At 42.0% G+C, this 23,352-nt stretch overlaps 1 protein-coding gene across 1 annotated transcript in view; it reads left to right on the top strand.

Moving 5' to 3' along the window:
* Nucleotides 1-915: 915 nt before the first annotated feature.
* The window catches only part of fbxl16 (F-box and leucine-rich repeat protein 16), a 40,603-nt gene continuing 18,166 nt past the window's right edge, over nucleotides 916-23,352 (top strand). Inside the window, exons 1-3 of the mRNA XM_054758894.1 lie at nucleotides 916-1,205; nucleotides 17,950-18,661; nucleotides 21,705-21,947. Coding sequence (XP_054614869.1) covers nucleotides 17,957-18,661; nucleotides 21,705-21,947 — 948 coding nt within the window. The 5' untranslated portion in view covers nucleotides 916-1,205; nucleotides 17,950-17,956. The remainder of the gene's footprint in view (nucleotides 1,206-17,949; nucleotides 18,662-21,704; nucleotides 21,948-23,352) is intronic.

The raw sequence follows: 23,352 nt of genomic DNA, 5'->3' as shown, positions 1-23,352 counted from the left end.
CTCCTGGCGACGCGGCCAACAATGCTAACCACTTGGCCACGTTGCGGCCTCTTTTGTGCATTCTGTACATTAATGATGACAAAGCTAGAGATGCTCAATAATGGCTAATATCCGACACCATCCAGCACTTCATTACTCACATTACCGATATTATCTAATACCAATACAGGCAGCAGGTTGTCCCTCGATCAAACTAATGTTGTGTAATGAACACGTGATGCCATTGGATGCAATGCAAGTTATAGAAAAAACACCAAAATGCTGTGTGTGATTCTTCCCGATTGAAGATTAGAAGTATTAATTCCAGATCCGTGGACATACTGAGCTTGTTGCTCTGTGGAGCACAACATCTTTAAATACTTTGATTAGGTCTTCTATCATTATCGGCAGAAAAACTGATTCCGATATGATCTGATCATTTTTATACCAATATCAGCTAGACATCCCTAGCTAAAAATGATTCAATGTATGTCAGGTATAATGTCGGTATGTGGGTAGGTCATGTAGGTATATTTTCTCGGATTAATTTCACAATATGTCGAGGGCCAATTAAAAAAGAGCTGCGGCCTAAAAATGGTCTGCGAGCCTCACTTTGGACCCCCTCTTTTGCATTTAAAATAAGGCTGTGAAGTGTTTGTCCCTTACAGAGGACAAAAATGGATTTCTGGGTCTCAGATTGTGCAGTATTGTGGTGTGTGCTTGCCCCCTCCCCCAGACTGTCTATGCACGCCACTGGCCCCGTGCTTATAGTAAAGTCATCATTACAGACATATGGCGTGCACGTTGGGACAGCTACCTTTGTGCGTGCGTGTCTGGACCGTATGGAGCTCCATCACCAGGAGCTCCTGCTCAGGTTACATAAGAAGCAGGAGGCTGTGGGCACAGCTGCCGCTATCTCTTTAAATGACACGGGGCTCTCTGCGCCTGTGCATGTGTGCGTGTGTGCGTGGAGAAATTACGCGAGCACTGTTGTGTTGTGCTGCTGCTGCTGCTGGAGGACGACCGGAAACACAACAGGGTCGCGTTTTAGAGCATATGTGATCACGCAGAAGAAGAAGAGGAGGAGGAGGTTCGGTTCTCCACCTGAATGCCCCTCACGGTTGGAACCGTGCAGGAAATAGAACATATTGATTTGGCCCTGTAGGAGACGCTGGGAGGAACGTGAGGATCATGGATTAATAACCGAGTGAACATCCATCCGAGAGGTAAGGAGGAAAAGGGCGGACAAGGGAGTGCATGGATGCAAAGTGTGTGTGTGTGGTGCCGTGATGTCTGAAGCAGTGCCGGGTTATGGCAGCAGCATCCACACTGCGGTCCAGAGGACACCGAGATCCACGGGGAGGGTGGGACGGTACTGGGTGGTCCAAGCTCTTTGTGGGGAAGACGACACCTGATCAGCCGCATCGAGCTGCGGATTATTAACCGACACTGTGACGTCACCGGCTGTGAGTGACGCAACTGCCTCGGTTGTCATTTTGTGCAACGTGAGCTTTTGTGGTGGGGGTGATCATCCACGTTCAAAACATGTCAGCCACAAATTATCGGCCATGTTTTCCTATTCAAATACATTCCATTTGCTTTACACCTCCTGAGTTTGTGTTCCTCTGATGACTCGTCTATTTTGATATTTTTGCAGATTTGCAAAGAAGTTATATCATATTTAAGGTGTGGGAAAAAACAGCCTGCATGCCAGCTTTGTGTAAAGTGTGTCATTGATAATGATTTAATAATTATTACAATTATTAATACAGCGGAACCCGTTTATATCGACGCCCCTCGGACCGGCTGACTCACGTCGACATAAGCAACTGTTGACATAAGCGGTTGTCGACATATGCAAGCAACGTGCAGCTCGTTTTCATGTTCTAAAAATACATTTAAACAAGAAAACAACAGCAAAAATGGGGGGAAAAGGAGCAAAAAGGCATAACATGCTTAAATGTTGATACCAGGGCTGTCACAGTTAACGCGATGATAATGAGGCTTTTTTTTTTTTTTTGAAACCCGTGATTCACGTGCGCACGTCATGTTTGACCCTTGGGCCACACTGTAGTTTGAGAAATCACAGCGGCATTGCAGTTGATGTTGAGCCATAAGAGGGAACAAATATTGAGCAGAAATGGACAAAGAAAAGGGTATTTTGAATGGTAAGTTTAGCTTCCAAGCCCTGGCAGATGGCTCTCTCAACAAGACCAAAGTTATTTGCATCCTCTTACTGTGACGGCCGCATGGTGGCCAAGTGGATAGCATGTTGGCAACACAGCCAGGAGATCGGGAAGTCACTGTGTGCATGTTTTAATGCTGTGTAACTTCATAGTATTTATGTTGCTGCGACAACGAGGATGGTAACAATACTTTCACACGTGTCAACGTGTCGCAAAAGTGGCTTACCACGTATGTTGACGTCGACGAAATCAAAATTTTAGCACCGGCGGGTGGTACATGTGGTACCTGGGCCTTCAGTGGGGACTTAACCAGACAGTATGTTTCTCTGCAGACAGTGTGGGGTTCAGTATTGTAAAAGAAAATAATGATAATAATAAAATATTCTGTATGTTGCCATTCACCCTGACTGGGATTCAAACTACAATCCACTGTTTCAAGCAGTGGGATCATTACCCACTACGCCATAGAATACTAACAGTGGGATCATTACCCACTACGCCATAGAATACTATCACTGAACCCTTTGTCTTTGCATACATTTTCCCAACAGAAATGAAAGTTATCACCTGGCGCAGTTCAGACTCAATATTTATCTAAAAACATGACCAAAGCATAACATTTTTAGTTAAAATACATCTACTCATCACCAGATATGTCAAGCTCTCCTCCTCAGTCAGTCATTGTGGGCGTAATCTGGGTTGTTGATCAGTTTTGCTCTGATCAACCAATCAGAGGGCAGAGGAAGGACTTGGATGCGAAGCTGAAATCAGGTTAAAAAAAAAAAAAAACAGCCCCCTTGATAATAGTGTGTATGTGGCATGGGCCAGCACTCCTGATTCTGAAGGCCCTCAGCAGATTACATTGATATGGCGACACATAGGAGCTGAAATCTGATTGGACAAACATATCTAACATACACATGCACTACTGGAATCAGTGCAGCCAAGAAACATGCTCCTAAATGAAGATGCTAGACTTTTGGGAATAAATTCATACAATTTCATGAAAGAAATACTAGAATTGAAGTTACAAATGTAGGTCAGTGCTTGTGATCATGGTTAAGCCAGCAGTGAAGGCTTTGCTGGCCCTGACTCACAACAACTGCGTTTGAGTAATAAGAAGAACACAATCAACAGGGACTTGATGAGTTGGTCGTCATTGCCAGGTTGTCGACTTAAGTGAGTTCCACTGTATTGTCCCACCCACACTGCATTCACAGGGACTAATGACAGTAAATGAGAGAGCCGAGGAAAGACACCAGGGAAAACGACAGAACCAATCGACTGACAGGAAGACCAGGGCTGACAAAACACAAAGAAACCGATCAGATCAATATCTTTCCAAGTTCATTTAACATTATCAAACAGGCCGCCGATAATAACTGTGAAGGTTTTCCCTGACCCCTGTAAAATTGCGTCAAAGTAAGTAAATTAAAATTGAACAAAAGTAAATATAGACTCAGTGGCTACTACATAAATGACTGTTTTGCTGGAGTGTGTCATTTATTGAACGTAATCTAATCTAATCCTTACTGATATCATTTCAAGATATCATGACATGGTATCACTTTGATGCCGCTGATAAGTTCAGTGAGGAAGTCGTCGGCTTTTGTTTGTCATGAATGATTCATAACCGCATCAGCTAGATTGATTAGACTGTGTAAGTCATGCTGCACTCTGCTTGCGCCGTAATACGCACACGCGGTCCTTTCCCATCGTGCATCTGCGGCACTATATTATATTTGTATGTCTTTTTCAGTCATGGGCATACAGTAAGAGTTTTAAAAGCCTCGGGGCATTGCGCCGTGCCATGTTGAATGATCTCATAAAGCTGATGATTCAAAATGTAAAAGGAGAAGATATTAAACATTATGCAAGCCCGAATGTCCGAGTGTACACATGTGTGTGTTTGCATATTATCGCGGATCCCTGCGCATTTGCGAATCAGCAGTCACCGTATGCAATTCGCGGATTTTCGTCAAAAAAAAGAAAGAAAATAAGCCATTTCTTCAGCAGAAAACACATCCCATTCACTATAGGTCGATGATAATGAATAAATACATGATAATACTGATAAAATGTAAAGCATACATGTACCGCTGTTAGTAAAGACCGAGACTTTTCCATGTTTATGTCTTGATGCTTCACCGATAATGTTTTTTTCTTCAAGCGTTGAGATTTCACACTTTGTCTGGGGGTCTTTGAATGCGCTGTAATTGCTGTGAGACGCAAAAGTGAAACTTCTACATGACTCTGTTCCTCCATCATCTTATATTATCATTCATTCGTGGTGAGTACCTATACATTGTATACGTTTTGCTGGTGGGGTCCGAACAGCTCGACTGTCGCAACCATCATTAAGGATAAAGATTATTGACTGCTAAATCTGGAAAGAGAAGAAGAGGTTATCCTTCCAGACTAGCCTGGGACAATATTTTAAGAAGATAGAAAGGCCTCTAAAAGTACAGAGTTGTTCTTTTTTTATTACCGTTTCATTTAATTCTGGTATTTAATCTTTTTGTGACTGTTTTATATGTCCTTCATGTGTTCTGTGTAGAGTGTGAGTGATTTAGGAGTCAATTTAAGTCCAATGTAGATATACCTTTCAACTAAAACTCGACTTATATCACAGTCGGATAGGAATAAAAGTCGTTCACAACCCGAGGACCACTTATAAACTAAACTAATAAGAAATAAGACAGGTACTAACATCACATATCACATTTTTAGGGACATAATGTTTTTTTTTTCCATTCATTCACTCCTCAGTCACACACTGGTGGTGGTAATGTACATCTGTAGCCACAGCAGCCCAGTCTGACGGAAACATAGCTGCCAATTTGCGCTGTAGCCTCTCCGACCACCACCCTGTCTTGCCCAGGGACACAACAACAGCGAGGATCGAGCCGCCAACCTTCCGGTTTCTGGACGACCTGCTCTACCTCCTGAGTACTGCTGAGGATAGTTGAAAAATGCACATCCTATGCGCTCATATGAGGAAGATATTCACGAGGCTTGGAGTCAATGTCGAGGCGGCATACTGTATCACTCACGAGAAGGGACCACGCGTATTATACAGTACAGTCCATCGCGCAGACCATCAGCGCAGAGCTGAATAAAAAATTAAAAGCAGCTGAATTTTGCAGTGTGCTCTTTGACTGGTCAGAAGGCAACGAAGGGGAGCAGGAAATTGTATACGTTGTGTCGGTGTCACGGGAGTTTTCGAAGATTGCACGCATTGAGAGGTCTCATTCAGGAGTTTGAAGTCAGATATGGATATCTCAAGGCATATACACTTTTTTATCCTTGCATAGTTTTGCATCTCATATTTTAGGTTGGGTATCATTTAGATATCAACTGATAACGGTGCCACATCTGTACTTTTGAAACAGTGTCTGTGCAAAAGCAAAACATATTTTTCAATAATTTTATCTGAAAACAGTGACTTTTTATTTTTATTTTTATTTTTATTGTTATTGTTATTTTTATTGGCAAGTTAAACAGAATATCAACTCGTCCCAGCTATTTTTCAAAAGGCAACTCCTTCAGTACCCGGCCATTTTAGACTATTTTGACTGATCTTCCAAGGCATACAGAATATTGTGTTCTTTGGCTATATAAACATGGAACCTACCAAAAGAAAGAGCAGACTCCCATCTTTCATCAGAAAAAAAAAGTTAGTTTGTACCTTTTACCGTTCTTTTGTAATGAGCAGTAGAACATTGGTAAGTTTCAGGAATATATCAGTTCCCGACTTAAAAAAGGGAGAAAACCAGCTTTAGATACATTTCACGCACTAATTTTTTGCTTTTGTGACAGCTCAAATATCTAAACAACTATACCACAACAAAAACAACACAATAAAAGGGTTGTTTTCTTTCAAAATAAAAATTTATTTGCCTAATGGTAAGTCTGCCCCGGAACTGCTTACTCATAATGGTTTTGTCTCACTCCCATTTTCTTCTTTTTGCTTTTTGAAGCTCTACTTAGAGCCTCCTTAAGATCCAATAGTGCAAAATGTAAATTCTTGCAATTTTTCAACTGGTCTAGCAGTGTACAGTCAGGTTTCAGCTTCAGTGTGCTGCCACATCAATGTAATCTGCCCAGGGCCTTCAGAATCAGGAGTGCTGGTCCCTTGTCACATACACACTATTAGCCATGGGACTGTTTTTTTAGCCAATCGGATTTCTGATTCACCTCTCAGGGCCAGCTTGCAGGCCCCCAGTTCCAGTTGGTTGATAAGAGCAAAGAGGCAGACCCCCAGCTGGGATAGGTTCCAACTCCCAGTAAAAATGGGAGGATGGAAATTGTCTGACAAAACTAATACTAATACAAAATACTAACTTTTACTTTGAAGGCATTAACATGTTCACTTTTTTATGTTTTTGGAGGTATATTTTTTTATGTTACTTAGGAAAAGAAATTTTATTTTTATTTTTTTCCATTACGGGGTGTATGTACAAAAACCAGTGTAAAATTATTTTACGGAATTGACTTACTACATCGCCACACGGTCTCGTGATTAGCATGTTGGCCACACAGTCACAGTCAGGAGATCGGGAAGACCTCGGTTCGAATCCCCGTTGGGCATTTCCGCGTGGAGTGTGTGGGTTTTCTCCAGGTACTCAGGTTTCCTCCCACATTCCAAAAAAATGCATGTTAGGTTAATTGGAGACTCTAAATTGTCCATAGGTATGAATGTGAGTGTGAATGGTTGTTTGTCTATATGTGCCCTGCCATTGGCTGGCGACCAGTCCAGGGTGTACCCTGCCTGTCGCCCAAAGTCGGCTGGGATAGGCTCCAGCATACCACCCGTGACCCTAATGAGGAGAAGCAGCATAGAAAACGGATGGATGGACTTACTACATATTGCTGTTTTCATTATTTCCTGTGTTCGGGACTCCTTTCAATGCTGTGTTTATGTGATTACAAGAGGAGAGAGGCTGTTAAAGCACATATTATTTTTCAGCTCAGTTCATTACCGTGCATAGTACATTTTTACACATTTTTTTCATTAGCACTTTTTGCATACAAATGACCCAAAAAGCTCATTAACCCAGAGTAAAGAATTAAGAGTTAAGAATTGTAGTGACAGTTGCGCAGCGTTAAGTAGATTTGCTTTCAGGATCATCAGTTGTATTTATATGCTCATTGCTAACCGGGGAAAAAGCAGCTTCAGTAATTGTTTTGTAAGGTTCGTGGTAATGTAAAGTGTTAAATGAAATGAGTTGAAAATATAAACTCCAGCTTAGGGGCCACTTGCAGCCCGCAGCTCGGTAGTTATTCCAAAAATAAAATCAAAGATGGCCCGCATGAGATCATTACAAAGGATTAGGACCCCACTATCCGTCCATCCATTTTCTATACCACTTGTCCTCACTAGGAGCCAGGATCGACTAAATAAATGAAAATATACACGATGTTATGAGAAATGATTCAGCATTTTCAAGCATAAAGTGGCTAAATGAACTACAATACATATACAAGGAATGAATGAATGAATGTAGTATTCTACATTGATATGTGCCGTGCGATTGGCTGGCGACCAGTCTAGGGTGTACCCCGCCTCTCGCCCGCAGTCAGATGGGATAGACTCCAGCATACCCCCGCGACCCTAATGAGGATTAAGCAGCAGAGAAAATGAATGTATTCACTAGGTGTCAGTAATTGTTAGGTGAGACAAGCACCAGACTTGCAGGTTTGTATTATCTCACAACAGGCACAATAACAACAATAATCATTAGAATCATCATTATAATAACGCAAGTTACTTTTGTGGCCATGATGTTTTCTTCAGGGTCGATATCGATACCGAATTTAGTTGTCAAGGAGGCCGATAACCGGTATTTGGAGCCGATATTCATTTGCAGCAAAAGTGAAAACATTGGCCACATAAATGTTTCATATTAGGTTTAATAAGTTTTACATAATCAAATATAGAAAGAAGAAAAGAAAACATTTAATTATAACAAATTAATAACATATTACTGTACGTGAAAAAATATTGCAATAGTGTTTGTGCTTGTGGTTAAGGAAGAGGCAGTCACCGATGCAATTCCAAATATTTGTTATGACACCCTAATTTTGTTTACACAATTAAGACCGTATGCGGCAAACAGAGCTCTTATTTTGAAGGCCGGAAGTGTGTTGTGTGTCGAGAATGTGTCTTGACGGTTAAGACAGCTGGATGCGAGAGACGTGCCTCCCATTCTTATTGCACTCAGAACTTGCACAACGTCACTGGGCATTGTAAAACGCTCCGTTACATTCCCAAGTGGTGAAACACAACATGTTATAAACACACTCATACAGCCTGAGTCGCACACACACACACACACACACACAGCCGCACTGGCATGCGCTGCTAAGCTAAGCCAACCGAGCTAGCTTCATTCACGCTCTGGAAGTCTCGCAGTTTGCGAACAGAGAGGCTCCGGTGTATCAGAGCCAAAATAACACGTCGGATTAAAAAAAGTGCAGATGCCGATATGTGTCAAAATACCAAATATCAGTCGATAACATCAGCCCGGCCAATTATCGGTCGATCACTACTCGGAACCCAAAATGTCACTTCCTGTCCACCCGTCCAGAACACATTTATTGCAACACACACAAGCATGAATCATATTTATGTCTTAAATGGCTTATTTACTCTGATTATGTCTACTATATTGTGTAATAAGGTAAGATATGCCTTATTAGTCCCACAAGGGGAAATTCTAGGTTGACAGCAGCAAAACTACAAGAGCACAGTATAGCATAGTACAAAAGCACACAAGAACATAGAAAGTGCAAAATAAAGGTAGTACAAATCAAAAAGTTATATACACTATTTATAGCTGTGCACATGTTGATCAAGCCATACAGTAGGTGTATTGCACGGTTAATTGTATGGATATTGCTTGATTTATTGCACAGTTTATTGCACAGTTATTGCATGGTTATCGTACAGGATTTGTGGAGTTTTTGTTATGGAATCTGACACCTACCGGAAGGAAAGACCTGCGATACCTCTCCTTCACACACTTTGGCTGTATCATCCTGTCACTGATACGAGTGTGGAGGCAACTATAGGGGTGCTATTTCATGTCTGGAGGGCTCTAATAATGTTAAAAGCCGTATTTACCAGATTGTGAACTGGTTTTCTACGCCATAACTATGAACATATTGCATTTATAAAGAAGGAATCCTACTTTGCGGGTCTGGGACCAATTAATTGCAATCAACAAGGGATTACTATACACACTCAACAACATAAATGCAACACGTTTGGTTTTTCTCCCATTTTTCATGAACTGAACTCAAAAGATCTTTTTCTAAGAACACAAAAGGCCTATCTTTCTCAAATATTGTTCACAAATCTGTCTAAGTGAGCATTCATCATTCATGATTCATCCACCTCACAGGCGTGGCAGGCATATCAAGACGCTGATTAAACAGCATAATTCATGCACAGGTGTGCTTTAAAATGTAAAGATGAACTGTACGGGGGAGGGTGGGTTCTGAAAACCATCTGACATGTGGTGTGACCCAAAATTGCCTCAAATACCGTATATATGAGAGACTAGAAAACTTTTTTAGCGTTATTGCAGCCCTCTGGACACTCACATTACCCAGTATAGTAGACAATCATTCATTCATTCATTTTCTATACCGCTTGTCGTTACTAGAGTCGCAGGGGTATTCTGGAGCTTATCCCGGCTGGCTTTTGGGCGAGAGGCGGGGTACACCCTGGACTGGTTGCCAGCCAATCGCAGTATATACGGTAGACCAGGGGTCACCAGTGTACAATACTGCTGTAATGTCATTTGCTTTATTAATAAGCGGAGAACATATATGCAGTGAACATTCACACAGGAGCTGCTGTCGGCAACAACTCACACCAGTAACTCAACACTCTCAACACTGCTAACACTCAGCTAAACAGTCAACTCGAGCTAGCTGATGTCACATACGTCACTTCCTGGGCCTTTAAAGGCACATACAAGTCACAGATATTACACTACATGTCTCATCTTCTGAATGCCTTGTATTTGCATTTTTGTTCATTTAGCCATTTTTCTGCTCTAAAATGCTTAATTTAGGCCAGGATTATGTAAAATGTGATTAAATATGCATATTTTGGACTAATAATGAGCCGTAGTCCACCACAAAAACAGCAATAATTTATAAATTTACTTATTTTGAAAAACCATGAGAGTGAAGCCGTGAAATTCGAACCACGAAGTGGCGAGGGACGACTGTATGCGGTATTTGAGGCAAACGGTGATCACATACTTACTGGCTGGTTTTCGGACATATTCATCTAAAAAGACCGACCCACAGACCACCTGTAACTTTGCCTTTTTCTTGAAGTTATGGAAAAGGCTCATTTTTTTTCCTACTTTCTATTTTAGTGTCCCTGGCCTTGAATTCTATCGAAAATGACAAAAGTGATGTGAAATGAGCTAATGATTTTTTAAGTATTGGCATACAATGAACAACATGGACGGAAACTGTTATTTATTGGAGTCAAAGGAGAAAATGGGTTGTTCCAGTGTTTTCTACAGGGCTGCAATCTATTTGTGGCGGCGAGTTGCATGTTGCATGTATGTGTGAGACAAAAGGTAAAGTAAAAAAAACATGAAAGACGCTAGATTTGTTGCTAATTGGTTTTTTGAATCTAGAGAGGTCTGAATACTCACCAAGTATAGTGACATGGTCACCACGTAGACAACGCTGATCCCTCCTGCTACGTGTTCTTATCCATGTTCAGAAGCAGAGTTGTAACGCCATGTGCTGTACAGAGTGGGAATGACAAACTACATTCACAGGCATCGTAAGGTTTTCAGGAGGGTGAACAGGCAGCGGCAAATTTATTTGTGGCGGTCCAAAAGGTATTTGTGGCTGCCGCAAATGAATGAAAGTATGAGAGAGAAACGCCGTGTTGATATCGCTCTGCTTTACAGTCTTTGTTGACTCATCCTCAAAACTGACGCCCAGCATCACTGCCGGTGACATGGAAATGAAGCTTGTTAGGTAACTCCAGCCTTGGTGGGATAAACATGTTGGTAGTGTTCTTAAACATTTACAGCCTAGCGAGAGTGATTCATCGGGGGAAGCAAACCTGTTGCCTCATTCAAAATGTGCAGCTGCAAGGATCCCACGACACAGTGAGCAAGTCTAAAGTGATACTGGATAGTAATCCTCCATGCTGATGGCCAAAAAAAAATAATATTACATTACATTACCTGACAGCATCTCAACAAGCGTTGGGTGTGCTACTTAAATTATTCCCCAAAAAAAACATCACAGAACAGAACCCAGGCCTCTGTGCGGCGGTTGTACAAGAGTAGAGGGAATGAGGGTGGGTTATGACACCAGCAGCGATGATGGAGGTCTGTTCCCAACATTACCATCACTGGTAATAGATCAAATAAGTAGACAAACATGAATAAACATGCAATGGAAGAAGGGAGCACCAACCACAGGAAAGACAGCGTAAAAGACACTGGTTAGGAACATACAACATGGATATTATTATAAGCTATTTTAGATGTACAGTAATCCCTAATTGGTTCCAGACACAGCCGTGATAAGTGAATTTCCGCAAAGTAGGATTCCTTATCTGCACATAAAATATTTTTGTAGTTAGAGCATAGAAAACCTGTTTATGACCTTCTAAATACGTTTTTTTTACATTATTAGAGCCCTCCAGACATGAAATAACACCCCTATAGTCACCTTTACACTTTTATTACCCAATATAGTAGATATATGAGTAAACAAGGCATTTAAAACCAATGTTGTAGTAGCCAAGGTACTGCTGAGACACGCGTACAATACAAGAACAAGGGCACTGCTGAAACTCAAGCAGTTACGGCTAGAGCAATAAATATAACCAAAAAAAACCACACCGCTGCTGGAGAAACCAAGCAGGGAACAATGTAGCCTACTTACAACACGGCAAGTGTGTACCAGATAGCAAGACGTGAGGTAATACAAGGCAGGAGTTAGCAGGAGTCAGACGAGGAGCAGGGAACAATCTGGCAACATGTGCACCAAACAGCACGGCTGAAGTCGTCCCAGGTTAACTGGCTGCTGGTGTGACCAGGTGGCTCCTCCCAGGCCAGTCTGCCAAAACAAGATACAGACAGGCACCACGGATCATGACACCTATTATGTTTGTGTTTTAGCCAAAACAACATATTCGCAGATATGGGCGATGGGCATTTTTGCCTCTTTTCTGATATGTTGCGGGCCCAACAACTAACTGTAGGTGTTTGCTTCACATTAATTTGTTCCATCAATGGACTAACCCATTACTCCATTCACTTAAACAAGCTTCAGCTGAATCGACTAAGAAAATGATCATGATTGTATTTTTGTGCACATTTATTGCCTTACTGAAGCTTTTTGACTATTTTTTTTTCTTATTTAACATTATTTTAACAGAATATTCAAGCGGCAACCTTATTTGCTTTGTCAGTTCAAATCTTCGATTTCAGAACGGAGGCGGAAATTAAAAATGTGTTTAAAAAAAAAAATAATCGACCGATTAATCGGTTATTGCAGCCCTAGTGAGAGCAAATAAATTGGAGGCTAGCTAGTTAGCTGAGTAGCTTGTTATGTGCTACGAGTGGCGGCCGCCTCTTACGACCCCTGCAGTGTTTCTCACCTCCGATCTCAGCTTTTTTTTTATTGATCACGGCTGCAAAACAACAAAGAAAGTCGCAAGTGCATTTAAGTTGGATTTAATAATGATGATAATGATGGATTACATTTATACAGTGCCTTTCAAGGTACCCAAACGCTTCACAGTGAAGCCATTATTCATTCACTCCTCAGTCACACACCGGTGGTGATAATCTGTACCCTCAGCTGCCGTGGGGTAGACTGATGGAAACCTAGACGCCAATTCACACCTACGGCCCTCTCTGATCACCACCAAGCATTCATTCACATTCACACGCCAGTGTGGACAGCACTGGAGGCAAGGCGGGTGAAGTGTCTTGCCCAAGGACGCAACAACAGTGACTTGGATGGAAACCTTCCAGTCTCCGGACAACCTGCTCTATCTACTGAGCCACGTTTGTGCTTGTATTGAAGCTCATTAGATTGTCTGCTTAGCGTAGGTTTTTGCTGTAGCCGTGCGTGCACTGGGATAATAGGTACATCTTTACATTCATTTGCGAACGTGAGCTCTGTCACAGCACTTGATTGCTCTAAAATATGTCTGCCTTTTTAAATGTTTCACAGTGCTGGCTGCAGCCGGTCTCGCTGAAAGCATTGTTGCATTATGTAATGGATGAACCTGGTGATGCTGCAGCTGAGGCAGAGCAAGGCGCCGTCCGATTAGGGACTGACAACAAGTTCTCTTAATGGGAGAAAATGAAAAACGCCACATCATATGCGGTCCTACTGTCAGCGGGTCGTGCTTACGAAAACAGAAGAAGCGCGGTGGATGGTTTTTGCGCGGTGATGGTCACGTGATGGTCACACTGCCCGTTGTTTTAGTGTAGTGAGACGAAAGGATGGTGTTGTGTGTGAAGCCCTAAAGTCAGGAGCTTACATAACTGATCAGTTGGAGCCTGTGAGCCTCCTCCTGCTGCTGACACAGTGAGATCAGAGAGAACAGGCGAGATGAGGCCATGGGCAGTCCATCATTTACACCCTCAAGTGTTTTCACGTCAACACAGCGTCCAGCTCCCGTCCAGAAACTCGTTTAAACAGTTGTGCAGATAGTTTGGCGAATTCTCTTCCAAATCAATGAACTACGGTCAAAAGGAGTTGTTGTTGGTACATTGAATGCATTACTGATATTTGTTGTTGGGGGGAAAAAAAGAGTCACGATAAGATTTTGCTGTTTACAGTGCGAGGAAAAGAAAACGAGCAGCCAATATTGGTGGGTGTGTCTCTTCTTTTATGACGTTCATTTTCACTTCCATGGTTCATTTTCACTTCCTTTTCTATGGTGTTTCATTGGAGGCATCATGAAGTGTAAAAAAGTTAACTAATCATCAGTGTGGCTACGCAGTGTGTCTTCAGCATTCTTGGGGCTGGGGCACGCTGTAGATAGGGCTCGAGCATGTCTTGTGTTTCCGAAACGTAAACGAACCACGAAACATCATAACACCGAACACTGGAAACCGAGCACCACCAGTTGTGGCTGTTGCACAATTTTGTAATTCTAAAATTCTAATTTGAGTCTAATTCTCCTGGAATTATGAAGTATAAAAAAAATCTTCATGATCCCACGTTGGTGTGGATAGTACTGTGGAACCCGTTCTTCTTCTTATTAATCATAGTAGAGATGCCGCTCTCACAACAGGGAGCAGCGGTGAGCGATGGTGGTCTTCATGCAGTGATTATGGTTATTATGTGTGCAGATTTTGGTACTGTATTGACGCCATAAAAAACGGTCGCCCATGTATGTCAGTCGACTTAATTGAGCAGTTTTTAGTAATAAGAATTAATAAGAAATAATCCCCTCAAGGGATTATTTAGAGACTGCGATTGCGAGGCGAGTCGTCTTTATGTGCGCTGATTAGGATTTTTATGCCCATGGATTTCCATTGTTTTTGTCCACATAAAATTTTACACTCAAAGGCGTCCTTTCTGTGGAAAAATCAGTCTGTTTGTGTCAACACGTGTCAAACTCAAGGCCCGGGGGCCAGATGTGGCCCGCCACATCATTTTATGTGGCCCGCAAAAGCCGGGGAATAATGTGTGTCAACAATGCACTTCATCTTTTTCCTTTTAAACGTATTTATTCTTTCATTTTGACGGAAAAATTGTACTGCGTGCAGTTTTTCTAAACTTTAATGTTATCTGATCAGATATTCCAAGCATTTTTTGTTATCAAAAATAAATCCCTGAAGGTCGGCTTGTCACCTTGACATTTTCACTTCACTTCTCAATTCAAGGCAAGTTATCTATCACGTTGTTAGTACAAATATTACAATCAAATGCACGGGCAATTGTGTAATAATATCATGAGGTTATATTTATATTCATATCCGTATATTAACAGTTACAAGTGGCCCTATGAAGGCAGCCATAACTGCGATGTGGCCCTCAATGAAAACGAGTTGGACACCCCTGGTTTATGTCAACATGCGTTGCCGTATTGTTGAAATCACTTCTCATCCCCCCGTCCGCAACTAACAACATTTAACCATGCGTAAATGTAGGAAAACCATGTCAACAAACTTCCATAGGTTAAAGAAAATCCCTTATTACCGCCCATTGTCCTCATGTCTGTGGCCACATCACAAGTAAACACGCAAGCAATGTTCAGTTTTCTGTAATTGCAAATGTGAAATACCTTCTATAGTACAGGGTGGAACCAGTTTATGTCAACACCCCGTTTATGTCAACCAACTCACCAAGTGACGGTCCACTGTGTTCTTCTTACTACCAAAAAATGCTCACTCGAGTCGACATCGACGTATACAATCGACTGCTTTTGTCAACGTGAAAGTCGAGAGCCAAAGGGATCATTTCGATCGAAGACTGGCCCGTGTTTTAGTATCGATAGCGTCATCATCACTGAGCAGCTTTAAATGACGACAACAAAACTGCTGTTTAGTTTCACAGCATTAAAAAGTGCACACAGTGACTTTCTGCTCAGTGCTTCAAAATAAAAGCACGGCTGTATAAAACTTGGATTCTACCACAGCAACCAACAAAATGCACCCATTGGGGGTTTTTTTTGGAATACAGTGTTCCCTCGTTTTCATTTATTTTATATGTTTTCCTGGTTTACAGCATATGTTTTTTTGTTTACAGGATATGTTTTTTCGTTTATTATATATGTTTTAAGGCTGTAAAACGCCTCATTACACACTTTATACACTTTTCTCAGAGAGGGCCTTGAAAGCGCGGATCACATATGTTTCCAAAATTCATTCATATTAAAAACTTGTTCAGGCTTATATCCATCTTCCTCGATGATGCCTTTAAATTTGTTCACGTATGCCTCTGCCCCGGCATCCGCAAAGGCGGCCTCTCCGTGGTCTTGTTGCGGACAGTTAAAGCCCCTTTGGCATCCTTGTTTCCTCCTTCTTAATGGTACGAACCGAAGATTCATTTATTCCAACAGCTGTGTAAGTTCTACCTTCCTTCAGCATGTCCAGAATTCTAGCTTTTTGTGCAATGGTTAGCATCACCTTTTGGGCGCAACTGCAGGTGCCTGGTGCAGAGCGTTTAGTCGACATTGTGAGTTATGTCGGGCAGAAAACTTGCAAGTACATAGCACCAAAGAGCCACGCTGCCAGTGATCGAACAATTATGTCAATTTGGCAATCTGCATGCATTCTGTAGGCATGGAGGAGACTGACTGATGGTCTACAGTCCCTTAGCCAATCGGGATGCAGAAGACAATGCAGGTTCTCCGTTAGCGAATCAGGACGCAGAACACAATGCGTTCCTAATCTGTAAAAAAAAAAAAAAAAAATAGCATGCTACACTGTGTGTAATAGCGATGCAGCGTAAAGTGAACCGCGTTATAGCGAGGGAACACTGAATTGAAATTACATTGAAATTACCGCTGTAGCTCTGGTAGATAAGAGTATAATATCAAAACAGAAGGATCGAAATAAAAAATATGCACAAATGGAGGAAAACCATGTCAAGTGTTGCTAACTTGGCGACTTTGACGCAAAATCTGGCGACATTCCAAACCCTCTTGATGACGTATTTTCCCAAAAGTGACTAGCGACAAATCTAGCTACTTTTTCTGGCATTGTTGGCGAGTTTTCTGGTATCTCGGGACTTAAAATTTGATCTGTTGATGCTGTTTTCTCACTAAGCAGCAGCGGCTGCTGCTGAGATGTCCGCCCCGCCCCAAGGCAGTCACAAGCCATCAGTGCACTGTCAGCTTCCGCGGCACACTGAGAGCATAGTGGAGCTCTACGCATCCATGAATCAAGCATGCGCGAGGCGCGATGCCGCCGGGGTGGATCTCGCCCTGTTTTTGCAAAGCGGAGCGGGATCTAAAATGTAACTGTTTCTTAATCTTTATGAAATGACCGCTCATTACACTTAAGCCACATTCGGACTCGGTCACTTGCCTGTCAGTGTGTCAGATTGTGTGATGGGAGAACAATTTCTGATACGTTAAACAAGTAGTCCTAACTGCAAGATAAAAGGTGGCGGCTGGAGGCGAGTCTGGATGTAATTGTTAGGCTGTCTAAACTTTGAGAGGCGCTGGCCGAGATAAAATATTCAAATTATTTTATTTTGATGAAGTGATGGCCAATTTTCAATTAACAAACCAAGAATCAAGTTTATTTGTAGTTCTAAACATAATTAAGGTGTTTTTACTCACTTTTTTTTGCCTACAGCGTATCATATGCATCATCATATGCAAATATTATGCAAATTTGCCAACAACATCATTTAGCGACCTTTAGGACAGCCAATAGCAACAGTGTTCCCATCTGGTAGCACTGATTCTCCTTACGTATCTGCCGAATGTCATACGTAAATATTCAATCGTTTCCGTTTCAGTTAAGCCGACAACCGCTTATGTCAGCCAGTCCGAGTGGAGTCGACGTGAACGTGTTCTACTGTATCAGTGAATATTGAAGCAAACATTTCCTCCGATTGTGAAATAGAACGTACTCAAATTAGCGCCTAATTAGCGGCTAAGCAAAGGCAGCTTAAAAAGTAGCGGAATAACACAGGAAGTGGAACAAAATAAGGGCATGAAAACCGGAACTAAGAAAGAAACAAACTGTCATGCGACTTAGTTCCTCAGTTTTGTCAATTATTTGACATATCCTGTGTTCTTTTTTACCAGGTTCCAAATGTTGAACATGTCCACCCCCAGCGAGCTGAAGTCTCCTTGCGTGACTCGCAACGGCATGGTGAAGTTGCCCCCGAGCCAGCCCAACGGTCTGGGCAGCGCCAGCATCACCAAGGGCACCCCTGCTGCCAAGAACCGTCTGTGCCAGTCCTCAACAGTGCCCTCCATCCTGCCTCCTCCGCCATCCTCCCTTCCCTACCACCATCACCACCACCTGGACAGCACGGTCATGCCACATTCAGCAGCCTCTATTCTGGGTTCGGACCTGGAACCCGGCAAGCAGCTTGTAGGCCTGAAGACCCTTCGTCAACTACCCCCCCTCACTTTGCCCAAACCCATCCTGTTGGAGCGGCAACTTGTGCTGGATGAGAAGCTGCTAAACCGACTGCTCTGGTACTTCACCACTGCTGAAAAGTGTGTGTTGGCGCAGGTATGCAAGACATGGCGCAAAGTGCTGTACCAGCCAAAGTTCTGGGAGGGTGTGACACCCATACTGCACGCCAAGGAGCTTTACACCCTGTTGCCCAATGGAGAGAAGGAGTTTGTCAGTCTTCAGGCCTTCGCCCTGCGTGGCTTCCAGTCTTTTTGCTTAGTGGGCGTGTCAGACCTGGACATTTGTGAGTTCATTGACAACTACCCGCTCTCCAAGAAAGGTGTACGCTCTGTCAGCCTCAAGAGGTCCACCATCACGGACGCTGGCTTGGAGGTGAGTCACTCTCTGGAGTTCTGGAATGGAGTGAGTGTGAGCTTTATTATATATAAGCATATTGACTGCATATACACAGTATGGTATACAGTAGGGCCCCATTATTTGCCACTCCACATGTTCACGGATTTGGCACTGTGTACAAAAACAAAAACAGTGCTGCATCTACGAATCCAGCAGATGGAGCTATCTCACAAATCAATTTGCTCAACATTTTCCAGCAGGAAGATGCTTTGGCAAGATGTGATGTTGTGCAACTGTGCAGGGTTTTTTGACATATATATCATATCTAATAATAATAATTCAATCACATATATAATATAATAATAAAAAATATTATAATAAATTATATATAATCAACATACAAAATAATAGCATAGCATAAAATGAGAGGGCAATAAAAATATCAACCTGGAAATATTAAAATACAGTATAATCAGTGAAATATCAAGAGTGAATAGCTTGTCTGAAGAGATTTTAAAAATATTAATAGAGGTTACAGTTGTCAGGGAAAAGGCCAAAAAGTTCCATAAACTAGAAGCTATGGACTAAGGCCCAATTACCTTTAGTTTTGCAATAAAAACTATTATAAATAAGGCTGGAAATAGTACAAATGGTGTTTTGGTCAGTGGTGATCCGGTTTATTATAGGAAGTCAGGTTTATTATTTTTTTTAGTTGAAATAATCAACTATAGCGTTCAACTTTTGGTGACATTTCTTGTTCTTTGCTTCTTTGTTAGCTCTGTTTATGTGCTGTCACATTCCACGGCTGTGAACAAAAGCAGTTTAATGCTGGGAAGTGTTTGTCAGATGTCTCCTCATACCTGCTAGGCAAGAGGGCTATTCTGGGATGAGTGCATGGTTGTCATGGTGAAAGCTGAAAGTGTTGCCTGCGTGATCTATATATGGACTTTCCTGTTGTGGGTGCTGAAGTGTGCATCGGCAATTGATTGCACCTGAAATGGAAGAACCCCATGCAGGCTTTTCACAGCGACTGAGAGCTCATTATTGAAATGAATGATATTTGACAGTTTATTTTATAAAACCTCTTCATAAGTAGTATATGTCAGTCTAGTGGAATGTACTGTATTTACATGAAGGAGTAAAGTATCTCTGTGTGGAGTTTGCATGTTCTCCCCGTGCGTGTGCGGGTTTTCTCCGGGTTCTCCGGTTTCCTCCCGCATTCCAAAAACATGCATGTTAGGTTAATTGGCGACTCTAAATTGTCCATAGGTATGAATGTGAGTGTGAATGGTTGTTTGTCTATATGTGCCCTGCCATTGGCTGGCGACCAGTCCAGGGTGTACCCCGCCTCTCGCCCGAAGTCAGCTGGGATAGGCTCCAGCATACCCGCGACCCTAGTGTGGATAAGCGGCATAGAAGATGGATGGATGGAGTAAAGTAGACTACGGACATTACTGTTAAAATGAGTTACAATATAGTGTTGCTGCTTTTCACTAAGAAAATGTTATGGTTATGTTTATTTGGCAAATAAACGGAAACAACAAACTGGTCATTTGTCATAATTAATAACCTTTTAAAAGCTTGATGCAGACATATATATCAGGATCAATATGGCATACAAAGGCCCTGTCTTTGTACAATGTTTGGCCGATAACGGTGCATGCCGTTGAAATTCTTCACTCCAGTTGTGTGAGTGTGCATGGTGTGTTGCATAAAGACATGAAATAGTTGAAAACAAGGCGATCAATCAGCGGTGAAGGCTTATATTGTGCGGACTGCAGACACAATGAATGTAGCAGATGAAAACAATGCTTTTAACATGTCTAGCTGTGTTCTTACACCAAGTCAGTCTGCATGAATACATTCTTGTGTGTGTCCTCCAAGGTTTCGCTGTGCTGTTTTCCATGGGGGTGTAGAGAATAACATTTGTTATTAACTCATTCAGTACCAAGGACGTATTTATACGTTTTTATAAAGCCAAATGCCTGATCCCAAAGATGTATTTATACGTCTTATACTTCACTTTACATGGAAACATGATTAAACCTAATAACTGGTTGGGCCACCCTTAGCAGCAACAATTGTAGTCAAGCGTCTGAGCGTATGAGTCTCTTTGGAGGAATTTTGGCCCACTCTTGTTTGCAGAATTGTTGTAATTCAGCCACATTGGAGGGTTTTGAACCACCTTTTTAAGGTCATGCCACAGCATCTCAATAGGATTCAGGTCAGGATAGCCACCTCAGGAAGTACGCTGTCCAGAAAAAAACAACAGGGAACTCTCCAATGCTAACGTGTGAGTCTATGTTATTTGTTTATGTCTAATGTCTTATTTTCTGTTATGTCTACTGTATTAGGTAATACGAGTGTAAAGGTGACTACAGGGGTTTTATTTCATGTCTAGAGGGCTCTAATGATGTTAAAAAACGTATTTAGAAGGTTTTAAACAGGTTTTCTATGTATAACTACTATTATTTATTTTTTTATTTAATAATTTGGTATTATTTATGAATGAGGAATCCTACGGGGCTGCACGGTGCCCTGGTGGTTAGCATGTTGGCCACACAGTCAGGAGATCCCCGTTCTCCCCGTGCGTGGGTTTTCTCCGGGTACTCCGGTTTCCTCCCACATACCCCATTCCATGAATTGTCCATGAGTGTGAGTGTGAATGGTTGCTTGTCTATATGTGCCCTGTGATTGGCTGGCGACCAGTCCAGGGTGTACCCCGCCTCTCGCCCGAAGTCAGCTGGGATAGGCTCCAGCATACCCGCGACCCTAGTGAGAATAAGCGGCATAGAAGATGGATGCTTTGCGGAAATTCTCTTATCACGGTCAGGTCTGGAACCAATTAACCACGATAAACGATGGATTGTAAGAGATTTGTGAAAATAAACATAGAAGTGAACTAATCAAGTAGCGGTCCGTAACAATAATATTGAAATTACTTTTGACGCCTCTATTCTTGGGCTGGTCCAGGAAAGTAGTTATGAGCGTATGAATCAAGCAAACTATTCAACACCTCTAAAATGATTCATGCCACGCGAGTGACTCACACATGTGGCCTGTCAAACATGTGTTGCAGGTCATGTTGGAGCAGATGCAGGGTCTGATGCACCTGGAACTGTCTGGATGCAACGACTTCACGGAGGCCGGCCTGTGGTCCAGTCTAAACGCCCGCTTAACGTCACTCAGCGTCAGCGACTGCATCAATGTGGCCGACGACGCCATCGCTGCCATCTCACAGCTTTTGCCCAACCTATCCGAGCTGAGCCTGCAGGCCTACCATGTGACTGACACGGCCATGGCCTACTTCACAGCTAAACAGGTACCATTTGAAAATAAATGAATCACCCGTGTAATTGTACAATTTAAGTCATTTCCTTGCCATGTTCCATGTTCAGAGTTATTATTGGAAATACGCCATCACATAATCTACTATACTCTTATTGTATAAAGTCTGGGTAATAGTGATGGGAATCTCGACTCTTTTAAGTGAGCTGTTTTCTTTTTCACTCAGGCAAATTCACAGATTTTTGATCAAAACTTGTGTGTTTATAACTTTTTGTGCTTATAATCTCCATAATTAGGCTGAAAACCCATTTCATTTGCCCTACATTGGTAAATCTTGAGTTGCACAGGAAGCAGTCGTAGGTAAACCTCAACTTGCTTGTAGTGTTCTTTATATGAAGTGAATCTGCTTGATTTTTACACCCTTACTCACCAACCATCAGGAGCTTATCAACCCAAAATAACATAACAGCCCGTAAGGCACACTGGGAAGCCGAGGCACACACTTCCCCAACAGGAAGTCACCCGACGTGTCTTCTGGGTTATATCTTGGTACAAAATAGTATTGTTTTGCAAATACGGTCGCCCCTCGTTCATCACACTTAGTTGGCTCCAGACCCGACCGCGATAAGTACGATTCAATATTAATACATGAAATATTTTCGTAGTTAGAGCATAGGAAACCTGTTTGACCTTCTAAATACGTTTTTTTTTTATCATTTTTAAAGCACTGTAGACATTAAATAACACCCCTATAGTCACCTTTACAATTGTATTACCCAATGCAGTAGACATAATCATACAAAATAAGCCATTTTAGACATAAATAAGCTAACATACACTACATTTACATGCAGTCTGTATTCGGGTTAAGGTCAATATTCCGGTTTCTGGAACATTCGTAATAAACCGTTTTCATGTGTGATGTAAAAAAAAAACAAAACAGGGCACGGACAATGTTTCGATGCACGGTAAACATCTTTTCCGCTTCTTCTTCCTGTTCTTGCTCACCTTCTGTTAGATTTCGCTATCGCGGTACTTTCCACCGTCACTAAAAGACATGATGTTCCGTTCCTGTCTTTCACCAACACTAACGAGGTGGCTTGTTTCCCCCCTCGCTCCAAAAGTGTGGAGTTTTGTGTGTCGTCATGTTTACAAGTAGTTCCTGCCAAAGACACAAGATTCCTTTCGATTAGAACTTGCACAGAACACAAATGAATGTTCCTTTCGATCGGGATATCCCGACAGGCGTATACATGACCTGATTTTCGGGTTAGAAAAGGAGTAACCCAGGGGTACCAGTAATATTTGGGTTTTTAAAGAACCCTTTCAAAAGGGTTATTGGTGTTTACATGGCCGTACGCAACCGGGTTATTGCTAATATTTCGGTTATGATAGGGTTACTTGACTGCATGTAAACGTTCTAATTGACTCATACGTTA

This window comes from Dunckerocampus dactyliophorus, chromosome 18 (assembly GCF_027744805.1).
Source record: "Dunckerocampus dactyliophorus isolate RoL2022-P2 chromosome 18, RoL_Ddac_1.1, whole genome shotgun sequence".
NCBI lineage: Eukaryota > Metazoa > Chordata > Actinopteri > Syngnathiformes > Syngnathidae > Dunckerocampus > Dunckerocampus dactyliophorus.
This window is presented reverse-complemented; position numbering and strand designations above follow the sequence as displayed.